The 12,676-nt window shown below is 38.2% G+C and overlaps 1 protein-coding gene across 4 annotated transcripts in view; it reads right to left on the bottom strand.

Moving 5' to 3' along the window:
* DENND2B (DENN domain containing 2B) overlaps positions 1–12,676 on the bottom strand; it is a 233,650-nt gene that overhangs the window by 26,985 nt on the left and 193,989 nt on the right. For all 4 annotated transcript variants that reach the window (XM_054970816.1, XM_054970815.1, XM_054970817.1 and 1 more), the window contains 2 exons: positions 6,974–7,051; positions 452–592 (listed from right to left, as the gene is read on the bottom strand). In XM_054970816.1, coding sequence (XP_054826791.1) covers positions 452–592; positions 6,974–7,051 — 219 coding nt within the window. The remainder of the gene's footprint in view (positions 1–451; positions 593–6,973; positions 7,052–12,676) is intronic.

The following is a 12,676-nucleotide window of genomic DNA, read 5'->3' as shown; positions in this document are numbered from 1 at the left end:
TCCATGTAGCTTTTTAATGATCAAATATAGGCAAAACTGTACTACAAAGTACAGATGTTTAAGAACTGTCACTAATTCCACTGTTCTTGCCTGTGATGACTTGTAGCTTCCTGATTTAACAAGTGGGTAATTAATCTTACAGGAAAACACCTTGAAACTAACTGCTAGTTTGCTTACCTTGTGATAAAGCCTAACTCTGACATATTTTCACAGATAACAAGAGACCTTGAAGCATGTGGTAAGTTGCTAAATAAATATACATTCAATTTCCAATGTACCACCCACCTCAAATTGCCTAATGAAACAGATTACAAATGGAAATTTTTAAAACTCACAAGACATGGTAATCCCAGAACTGTTATTAACTCTCTATTATCCACTTTCTTTCTATTTTTACTGTTTGGAGAGGGTTTGTTAGAGTTTTACTTTACAGTTTAAGGGTTTTTTTAACCTCATTTCCAGCTCCAGGCAGGAATGTCTTGACTCTGATTGTCTTTCCAGGTGCAGGAAAGGGAGACTCCATCAGACTTCTCATGAATGGATAAACCAGGGCAGCTGATATTCCTCTCCTCCTTTCAACTTCATCTAGTATCTGAACCATCACAGTAAAGTACAAAAGAAATCAGAAGCAGAATAATCACATCACCTTATGCTAGTATTGCTCCTGCCATTGATAGCAAGTAGGAAATTCTAAATGTCATGTATTTAACAATATTAAATTTAAATTTTGCACAACTCCAAGATCAGAACACTGGTACATCTAGGTTAGAAACAGACCCAACTAATAGTTCTCCTTTTGAAAGTTCTGCCCTGAGATATTCTATACGAACAAATTTATTTATTTATTTAAGTCTGTCATTTATAGTTCACCTTTCTCACTGAGACTCAATGAGGATTACATAGTGAGATTAGTACAATCAGTATCAAGGACATTTCCAAACAGTGTCAAGGGCATTTCCATAAACAATGTCATGGGATTTTACAAAGACATAGCATTAGCAAGGATCCAATACAGAGTTGAAGAATTGCTGAAACAGAACATAATTCTAGGACATTAGATATCATGAAGAACAGATAGTATATAGGAGTACATATTCAAAGCAATGGATAATATGCAATGCAACAAAGTGGTGAGTGACGTCTATGGTCCCTAACTCATTAGCGAAGCATCTGAGCAAGGACTAAGATTTCTCAGTGACAACAGTGCTGGACAGATGCTCAATTTGGGAGGGGGACTCTAAGTACTGACCCTATTGTGGGAAGTAGATTAATGAAGAATATTTTATGTACCTTTATGTGCCTTTATTACTGCCAAGCATTATTATTATTCTCAGGACCTAATGTAGTACTTGTAATGCAACTTGCAAGAAAATGAAACTTGAAACAAAATGACCATTGTATTTCCTTTCCTTCGTCACAAATTTCTTGTCATGATTTTATCCTTCCTTGAGAATTTATCCTAACCTGGTAAGTTATAAAGTCATTAACTTTCCTCTGATTCTTATCACAGGAGGCATCAATTGGTGACAGTACTGGTGATATCAGAGGGCTTATCCTCATTCTTACTAAGTCCCAGATTTGAGTCCTTGCTTTTCTGTTCACCCAAAGGTAATTATATAGCCCTTCAGGCAAATCAGCCGCTTCTAATCATATCCATCTGTCCTTTGGGTTTTTAATCCAATCTGTGATCCAAAACAAACCAGCTGCTTCATAATATAACTTAATGTTTGGTACTGCCAATCCTCCTCTTCTTTTTTCGTCTTGTAGTACCTTAAATCTTACTCTTGGTTTCTTGCCATTCCAAATGAATTGATTTATCTGTCTTTGCCAGCTTTTCAGTGTCTTATCTTTTATACTGATTGGCAATATTTGAAATAAAAAGGTACTTTTCTGTAAAATATTCATTTTTATTGTAGAAATTCTTCCTATCCAAGACAATTTTAACTTTGACCACCTTTCAAGATATTTTTGAATCATTCTCCATAATACTTTGTAATTATCTTTAAATAGTGTTTCCTTTTGTCTTGTTAAATTTATGCCTAAATATTTCACTGTATTTACTGCTATTTCACATCCCAACAATTCCTCAATTTTTTCTTCATCTTCCCTTGTCAAAAACTTGAGAATAATTTTAGTTTTTTTCCTATTAACTTTAAATCCTAAAAATTTTCCAAAACTCACAAGGTGTTCCATTACACGTTGTAGTGCCCCATGAAGGTTCAAAATTATCCAAACATCATCATCTGCATAACATTTCAATTTAAATTCTTCATCATCCACTTTCAAACCTTTAATTTTGGAGTCTTGTCTTAATTTTGAAGCGAAAATTTCCATTGCTAATATGTGGAAAGCCTTGTCTGGTCCCCTTTTCATTTTGTAATTCTTCTGTTAGTACCCCATTGATTAAAATCTTAGCCTTTTGCTTTGTATAGATTCCTTGTATCCAATTCTCATATATTGGACCACAATTTAACTTCTGTACTATTTTTGTAGGAAAGTTCAAGAGAGGTTGTCAAATGCTTTTTCAGCATCCCCCCCCCCAAATGCCATCTTATATCCATTTCCCCCCACTAATTCTATTGTGTCAACTACAAATCAAACATTTTCATGTATCTCTTTGAGAAAAAGCCTGTCTGATCTATTTGTTATGCATTTTCTGAGCCTTTCTACCAATATAGAAGTTAACAATTTGTAATACAAATTCAATAACAAAATAGGTCTATATGATTGGGACAACATTGGATCATTTCCTTCTTTATGGATCAACATTATATAAGCCTCTTGCCACATTGTAGGTAAAATCTTATCTTCACTTATTTTATTCATCACTTTTTGAAGTGGCAATATCAATTCTTCTTCCAAGCATTTATTTAGCCTATCGAGACCCTGAGCTTCATCTTTTTTTCATTTTTCTTATCGCTTGTGAGATCTCTTGTACTGTAATATTATGATTCATCACCTCCTTATCTTCTGAGTTAAACTTTGGAATTAGTGTCTCTTTAACATAATCTTCCATTCCTTGTTCTTTAGGGGTTTCTTTCTTATATAATGGGGGGGGGGGAGGAAATAAATTGTTGATGTATTTCTTTTTCGATGTGTGATTCCATCTGATTTTTTTACTCTTATTATCCTTCTTCTTTCAGATTCTTTCCTTAAACAATGGGCCAGGAAGCAGCCTGGCTTATTTACCTGTTCAAAATGTTTCTGCTTCATGAAACTTAATTTCTTCTGCTTTTCTTCACTTTGCAATAGATTCAGTTGGTTTCTTAATTGCTTAATTTCTCTTCTTAAGAGATTTTTTGTGCTGTCCTTCCAAATGTTGGATTTTGGCTGTAATTTCATTCAGCTGTTTTGCTTTTTCCTTCCTTTTTTTGAAGTCAAAGCTATCAAGTTCCCTCTCATAAAAGCTTTACTTGCTTCCCAAATTATAATGATGGCGATACCATCGGTTCAGTTCAGTTTGAAGAACTCTTCTATATCTTTCTTGCACTTCTTTAGAATATCATCTTGCAGTAAAATATTATTAGTCAGTCTCCATCTTCTTTCTCTAAATCCACCTTCTTGCCATTCTATCAGTAGGGGATTATGATCTGCGTAGATTTTCGGTTGTATCTCTGCCTTCTTTAAATTCATTAATGCAGTTTTTGATATCCAGCACATATCTATCCTAGAATATGTTTGATGCCTATCTGAGAAGAAGGTATAATCTAAGATAGTACAGAAGAATGCCCGGGAAATCGAGACAGTTAAAAAACAAAAAACAATATAAAGATCTCAAACAGCATCAAGAAGACTTAACCCAGCAACTGGAATTAGCAGATTAAAAACAGAAACCTTGGAAGTACAAAGTAGAAATTCTAATCTATGATTTCAGTATATCTCAGAAGATTTTGAAAAGAAATACTTGGAAGAGGAATTCAGAGTGTTATTACAGGATCATTTTAAAACAGAGGAAGATTTCCCGGATATAGATCCAATATACAGAGTTAATTCAAGATTTGCAGCCAGGACCAAGAAACCACATGGCATATTGGTATCTGGGATAGACGTACAAATCTTTCAGGATCTCCCACAAAGCTTGCTGAAAAAGAGAAAAAACTTTGATTTCCTAAAACAAACTTTATGAAAGAAAGAGATAAGTTACCACTTGAGAATCTCATTTGCTCTTGAAGTTCTTCTACCAAATTGAAAAAGACCGATATCAACAACTGAGCAAGCTAAAGAACTATTTGAAGAATTGGCGGCTGAAAACTCATCTGAAGATCAAGAGGAACAAGAAGGTAAAAAAAACACTAGAAAGCAAGGAAGGAAAATTGGATCAAGCAGTGACATATTAGCAAAATGGGAAACTTTAGTATCCTGTCAGTAAATATTAACAGCTTAAATTCCCCAACAAAGCAATCTAAAATATTCAATTTGCTAAGGAAGCAGAAAGTGGACATTATATATATTCAAGAAACCCATATAAAAAGAATTCATGAGCACATTCTAAATAATAAAAAATTAGGTAAAGTCTACCCATCAGCAGCAGATGAGAAGAAAGAGGGAGTGGCAGTCTATGTGAGGAATCAACAAGTTAATGTTATTGAGGAATTTAAAGATTCTGAAGAAAGACATATATTGTTGAAAATCAGATGTCCAGAAGGGAGAATTATACCCTAGCTACATTATATAAACCAAATAATGCGAAAGAAAATTTTTACGAGAAATTCTTTGAAAAATGTTTGGACTTTCAAGAAGGAGAAATTATTATTTGCGGGGATATGAATAGAGCACTGGATTTAAAGAAGTATAGATCGAAAAAACAAGAGGGGAAAATTACCCAAGAATGTTTTTTCATTATATAGAAATGTTACATCTAGTGCATGCCTGGAGAGCTATAAATCCAAAATCTAAAGAGGGTGATTTTGTTTCAATTGACATATTATCTGAGATTTACCTTGAAGTTATTACTGTAATTGCTTACCTAGTCAAATTTTTATAAAAGTTCATCTACAGCAAATACCTCTGAAATTTCATTATTACAAATCTCAAATTATTTTTTCCTATTGTTCTCCTGTCAGTGTTTAGAAAATCCTCCCAGAGCCTGGCATAATTGCACATTTTGCCAAGGTCACAAATCAGTTTGGTGTTTCCTGACTTGCAACTGTACGTTGTCTGCTATTTTCTTCAGCTCAAAATCACAGCTGACTCATCTAGTTTCTACTGCCTGGCATCAATCTCCATGACTACTTGGTAGGGTTTTTAACAGTACAATCCTAAGCAGAGTTACTCCTTTTTGAGCCCATTTACTTTGGTGGACTTAGAAGGGTGTAATCTTTATATAGTTCATGGAAAGCTGGTGGCTTGGACAACACTCTCTGGTGTATTCACAGCAGTGGTACAATTTGAATCTAGGAACTCTAAACATAACATTCCCAATTCACATGTAACATATCACCTATTTATTGCCTATCTATAGTGACACACAGAAAAAAATGACTAAGAAAAGCCTCCCTTACAAATTCTATTCAGTCAACCCATTCACTGTGAAAAAGTTATCCAAGTGAGACACAGAACATATGGTCTGTTAGGCACAGGCAGCAACAGTACAAATAGTTTAGATCTCCCCAGCCCTCACCATGCCAGTAAGCAAATTATACTATTTGCTTCCTTATATTTGAGAATTCTTCAGTATTATATAACAACGTCAGACCACTTTACCATGAGTCTGTCAAAATGTCCAAGCTTTACTCTGGTGTTTAATTAGCCGGAGTATTGTTCCCATTAAGCCCTGCCTTAGAAACTTTATATTTTAGTAAAACTGCTGAGTATCTGTGGCATCTTTGACATTCTATGGATAAATTTGCTATTTATTTAAAATATTCATAGTGCATTTCTACATAACAACAACAAAACTCCATAAATCCAAGATCATAAATCAACTCAAAAGCAGCAAGTCAGAAACCCCAAAAATATTAAAACAGGAGCAGAGTCATAAAAAACTAGAGCAAAATTAGGCTTTTCAGCAGTATTCAAACCAAAGGCACAAATAGCCAGCCTAAATGGTAACAAATTAGATCAGCTCACTGGCGTCTCATGTCCTGACTGACTGCAATTTTTCAAGGTCTCAGAAGGGACCTTTCTTATCCCTGATACAACTGCCACAGTTTGAATCTAAGAACTTGTGCATGCAAAAATATGTTGTACCCCCGAGCTACATACAGCCTATCCATTCCCCCCACCTGCAATTTAGATAACAACAACAGCACCACTTATATACTACTCTTCTAGACAGATTAGTGCCTCGCACAGAGCAGTGAACAAGATCATTGTTGTTATTATCTCCAAAATATAGTCAGGGAGCTGGGGCTGACAGGAGTGGTTTACCCAAGGCCACCTTCTGCACTCATGGCAGTAACGAGATTTGAACCAGCGGAGTGCTTATTCACTTAATCACTATGCTACAGAAACTGTTGCAAATACATTCTTCACTTTTTACTGATTTGCTTGTCGCTTGGGCTGCACAATCATTTCCCAAGGGATTCCTGTAGGCAGAACACAGGTAATGTGATCCATGGGGATTGGAAGTGCACTGTTTATAATCAACTCCCTTTAAAAAAGTACTTGCAAGCATTCCCTATATCTCTCAATAAATATATAGTCGGTTGGTGTTATTCTGGTCCAGCATCCCAGACATATGTGCCAAGGTTCACAGCTCGGCCAAAAATGGTTTTAAAAAACAATGGGGGGAAAGCAGAAAGAGAGCCAGTACCCACACAACAGATGTTTTTCAACTCAAGGTTGCTCCAGACACAGAAGTAATAATAATGCATTCTTTAATAAAGCCAATAACAGAGATGAATTGTCCAATGAAGTAATTCTAATAAACTCTTATTACCCACCAAATGAAGAATTTATCCTCTTGATTCATTAAATGTAAAGGTTTTCTGGGAGCAAGTAATAAAGAGATAGGCATTAAAAAAAATCTTACCTTTGAAAACAAGTCAAAGCAACCCAGGCGGCTGATGACACAATACACTTCAGGTAGGCGTGGACCTTTTCCACTTGGCTGACAACAATGAGAAAAAGAGAAAAGCTTGAGTTGCTTTATATTGTTATGATTGCTCTATGTTCTAAACAAGAATCTTTTCCTTTCTTCATCAAACTAGTCGCTTAAGGAAGGATCATATTCTAAGATGGGAATCTAAGTGTGCCAGGAATGCTTATTGGCTTTGTCTCTCTCTGTGAAATGAATACACTCTCCAGCATCATTTCAATAAAGGAACATTCAACTATATCTGCAATTCACATCTTTTATCCAAGGAAAGTATAGGTGAAGCCACTGAGACTACTCACTGAGGCTGCAAATGAAGGCAAAGTAGCGCTTCCTTTCTACTTTGGAACAGCTGTTACCACACACATTCCCAAATCACCCTGCATGCCCATTCAGTTGTCTATCAGAGTCCAGTGCAGTGAGGTTCACACCCAGGCAACTAAGCCATGCACTTGGCAGAACGGATCCTAGGAAACAAGTCCTAGCTTGCCTCATCCTTACAAGCACATACGAGTGATGTTAGATACGTTTTCACTCTGAGTGTTAAGACTGCAGAATTTGGTTGGGGCTTTTTCTTCTTTGCATCCAAACTCTGTAGGATATTATATGCCAAGAGCAAAAGCAGGGTGAATGCAGAATAAGATACTTTTCTCCATTTCTCATTAAATCCAAGACAGTGGCTAATTTTTGTTTCTTTGCCCTGTTTGGGTAAGTCTGTTTTTATTAGCCTTTCATAAAGTCTTTCTCAGTGATGAAACTGTTTGGCAGTTTGCACTCAGCTCAAAGGAAACAGTAGATTAATGTTTTAATCCAAGAATGACTGTGACAGTCAGCAGGTGCGTGTGCTGTTGCAGTAAAAATCATGAAGAAACAGAGTAGTTAAGTGAACACAGATGACACTGTTTCTACAGCAAGACCTGCTGCTCAGCTGACATCACATTTAGGAAAAAGCAGAATCCTTCTTTGTCCTTATTAGGTATAAAAACGCCTTCTAAAAGCATCAAGTGATTATATCAAGCATGTGGGATTTGGGTTAAAATCATTGTGTCAAATCTGCAGGAATGCTGTTGCCATGCCAGGAGTCCTGGACAGCTACCAGCTAAAAGCTGTCTTGCTGAGTGCCAGTAAAAACACTGCATTCCTGGGTCATATATAATAGGGGGAACAATAACTATTCAGAGTTTAGTCAAAGGCTCTTGCCTTGTGAAATATTATTCCTGCTTTAAAAAAAAAAACCTTAAAGGCTACAATGTCACTGAGTTCGAAAAAACACTGAGCATCTTCAGTGCCCAAAGCTCTCTTGCTTCGTGGACTTTCTTTCAAATTATTCCCTTACCGACTGCAGTGGTTCCTTTCAAGTTCAAAAATCATGCTGATAAAGAATGGAGACCCCCCACCCCCAGAGCAGGAAAGTTTCTCATTGGCTGGAATTGCTTTGGTTCTCTCAACTTGGCCACTGCAGGGGGCTGAACTAACAGACCTTCAATTCCCTTCCAAACCTGTGATTCTACAAGAAGCCCAAAGCCTATCAGTGTTTATAAGTATTTCTCAGACACTCCCCAGATCCAGGCCTTCTGTGGACTAAAATCTTTTTTTTTTTCCTCCAACATAAAAACTACAAAAAACTACAGAAATATAAAGGAAAAAAAGGGGACTGGGGAAAAGGGAAGAGCAACATATAAACAGAAAACACACACTACGTCTACATGTCTTGTATTCCCTTTATGCTGCAATTTTTCTTTAAAGTTAACTTTCTAATATGCTATCAGATTGGTAGATCTTATAAAATACAGACTACGTTCAGGATCAGGTCTTCTTCCCCCCCTCCCCCCCTGCGTCTCGGTCTCAGGTCTCTCTGCACAGCTACAATAGCTGCGCTCGTTCCCTCCTCCCCCCCACTCTCCCCTTCAGACTTTGGACTTTCTTCTTGCTGAAACTCCTGATGGTTAAACAAAAAGTCTCTCAGCTGTACTTCCGATATTATCTTGTAGGTTTGATCCTTGTATCTGAACCAGATGCCTTCCGGAAACAACCATTTGTATTTTACATCACAATTCCTCAGGAAAGCCGCAAGTCTTTTATACTTAAATCTTCTTTTACGAGCCAAAAATGGAACATCCTCCAATATCTTAACCTTATTGCCCAGATAGTTCAAGTCCACATTATACGAATTATATAAGATGGTGTCCCGAGTCTTCTTAAATGAAAAGTCAATAATAATCTCGCGAGGCAGCTGACGCTTCATTACATACTTTGAAGATGTCAGACGGACTTCCAAAATATCGCTTTTTAACTCTTCTTTAGTTGCCTTTGCGAATGACGCCAAAAGTTCCGACACCAAATCTTTTAGATTTTCACTTTGCTCCTCTTTTACATTCTGGAGACGCAGTACCGTTTGGACACGGTCCACTTGTAATCCTATTATTTGATTCTCCAAAAGCTTCACTTCTTTACTTGTTGCTTTCATGAGTACTACATTTTCGTGTGCAGACTGCTCTGCTCCAGACGCTGTTTCTTTAATGGTTTTCACTTCGCTTTCCACTGAATCAACCTTTTGCCCCATTTCATTTAGCTTCGCTACAAAGGGCTGCATAGCTTCAAAGATCGCTCGTCTGACCATCTCTTCCAGGGTTTCCCCCTTCCCCTGTAACATCGCCATCACCGATTTACTCATCGCAGGGCTCTGCTTTTTCGTCGCCATCTTAGAGGGGGGGGCGCCAGCTAAGTTCCAAAACTCCGTGAAGGGGAAGAAATCCGCACCTTCTTAGCTTCAACTCCCACCAATCCTTCGCATACGCTTAGAAATCAGAAGGGATTTGCTTACTTACAGGTTTTCACCTTAAATCTGCTTATTGCCGTTCTCCATGGCCCTGGAAAACCACGGGCGGTCCTGGAACAGCTATTGCAACGAAAACACACAATGCCAGGAAACCACTATTGCAAATATAAATATATTTCTAATCATATAAAAGTGCAATGTGCAAAGTGCAATGTGTTCAAGTATGCAATTCTCAATTATACACAACAAAAATACACAGTACAATCATATACTGCACATATGTTTTACAAACAAATCTTTGTGGTCCGTGTAATTTTTCACTTTCCTTTAAATTGCAACATGCAAAAAGTCTTGTATAAGCAGAAGCCCATGGATAGACTGTTAACACCACCTTCGTCTCGAGCCCTTAGAGAATGAGCTTGGATTTTGCAATACTCTTGTATCCAGTCTGAATTGTTTCATGCCCAAGATGAAGTGAGTTTTTTCTCATGAAATGGGTTAATGACAATTGCCTGCACACCCCCGTCGGCATTGTTGGATTTATCTTGTAATTTAGGACTGGGAATGTCAGAACATCTTCCACGATTCTCTATCCATGGGCTTCTGCTTATACAAGACTTTTTGCATGTTGTAATTTAAAGGAAAGTGAAAAATTATACGGACCACAAAGATTTGTTTGTAAAACACATGTGCAGTATATGATTGTACTGTGTATTTTTGTTGTGTATAATTGAGAATTGCATACTTGAACACATTGCACTTTGCACATTGCACTTTTATATGATTAGAAATATATTTATATTTGCAATAGTGGTTTCCTGGCATTGTGTGTTTTCATTCTCCATGGCCCGGCAGCACACGAAGTGCTGCACAAGTCTGCCGGCCTCCGTTGGAGCAAACGGGCAATTTACCCCCTGCATTGCTTTCAGGGGGATCTTCCTGCCGTGCTCCGGACCCTGCCTCCCTCACTGGGAGTCCTGGGGGTTAACCCTCGCAGGTCAACCGCCCAGTCAGGCTGCTCGGACGTTTCCTCCCAGACCTGCGGAGAGGAGCGTCCGACATGGCCGGGAAAACCGAATCTGTGGACTAAAATCTTTAATCACATTTGAAATTGTTTATATATATATATATATTAATATGGAAATTAAATGTAATGTCTTGAATTTTAGATAATGCTACTTATTGTTTTATAAGCCAAATAAAGGTAAATCTGCTTTCTCCCCCCCCCCACCGCTCCCACAAACCTCCACCTAACTTCCTTAAGAACATAAAAGATGCCCTGCTGGATCAGATCATAGGTCCATCTACTCCCTGGAGAACAAACAGAAAGGACCAAGGCCTTCCTCTGATGCTGCCTCCTGATACTGGCATTCAGAGGTTTGCTGCCAGTGAATATGGAGGTACCCATTAGTTATGATGGCCTGGAGGCATTGATGGACCTATCCTCCACAACTACATCTTATAACAGTTGAAAGCCATCTCTACACTAGTGGACATCACTATTTCCATTGGCAGCAAATCCCATAATGTAATTACTTGCTGAAGTGCATCCTTTCCCCTATTCAGAATTGCTGAGTGCACCTGTGTTCTAATATTATAGGATGGGGACAAAAAGTTTTCTCTATCCATTTTTCCTACCACCTTTATCTTGTCATCCTTAGTTGTCTTTTCTGTAAATGCAAAATCCTCCAGATTCCTTAGCCTTCCCTCATAAGTAGGTAGGTTTGCTGCCCTCCAGGCGGAGCATGGAGACCTCCCAGAATTACAACTGATCTCCAGACTACAAAGACCAATTCCCCTGGAGAAGATGGCTGTTTTGGAGGGTAGACTCTATGGCATGATACCATGCTGAGGTCCCTCCCCTCCTCAACCCCACCTTCCCCAGGCTTTACCCCCAAATCTCCAGGAATTTCCCTACCTGGAGCCGGCAACTCTACTTATAGGAAAAGCTTTCCAATGCTTTAATCATCTTGGAGCTTCTATGTATGAGGGCCCTTGCTCTAAATTTTCTTAGCTGTTAATCTGATAACAGCAGAATCATGATGAGCACTGAGCTCCCACACATATTCCATTCCTCTGCTGCTACGTTGGTTTATTTTCTTGCAGATGTGCCTCGGTGCTGTAGTCACTAGCTGTCATCACTAGCAGTAGCAAAGCACTGCCCCATTGTTCTTTTAAATGTGCATGTGCATGTGGGGACCTACTGCTAGAAGAAGGGCTAGGCATGCACATGTGTGAGAATCACCATATTGTCCCTGGGGAGAAATGCCCTCCACTCTAAGGTTTATATCACTAGTCATGTAAATGTCCCTAGCAGGCCAAGAACAATGAACAGTGGGCACGTTGGGCCACTCTGCAACGGTCACCATCATAATCAAGTACCATCAATGGTTACCATCATAATCAAATACCCCCGCCCACCATAAAATATCAAATTCTCACAAAAAATAAAAGTATGGGGGGCACTGCGTATTAGAGAATGTGTTTTTAAAATAAAAATCAAAGATGCCTACAGATTTGACTGTACAAATCTGGGTGGCGGGTGTGTGTGTGTGTGTGTTATTGTTTCCATGGGGGGAAAGTGGGGGTCAAGAAGACGTATCAAGAGAGCCAAGCACAAAGGTAAAGAATGGAGACCCAGAGACTGAAAAGAGCAATGAACACTCCTGTGCCTTCCGAAATGCAAGAAAGCAAATGGACACAGGAAAAATATTTTTTTCAAGGCAGAGAAAGAAAAAGCTACCAACTGCTGCAAACGTGTGAAGAGCAATGATCGCTTCTGTGCCTTCTTGCAGTGATATATCGCTATCAGGTAAATGTTTTAAAAATTAATACTTGAAAATTTGCTGATGCAAGGGATT

This window comes from Eublepharis macularius, chromosome 2 (assembly GCF_028583425.1).
Source record: "Eublepharis macularius isolate TG4126 chromosome 2, MPM_Emac_v1.0, whole genome shotgun sequence".
Lineage (NCBI taxonomy): Eukaryota > Metazoa > Chordata > Lepidosauria > Squamata > Eublepharidae > Eublepharis > Eublepharis macularius.
This window is presented reverse-complemented; position numbering and strand designations above follow the sequence as displayed.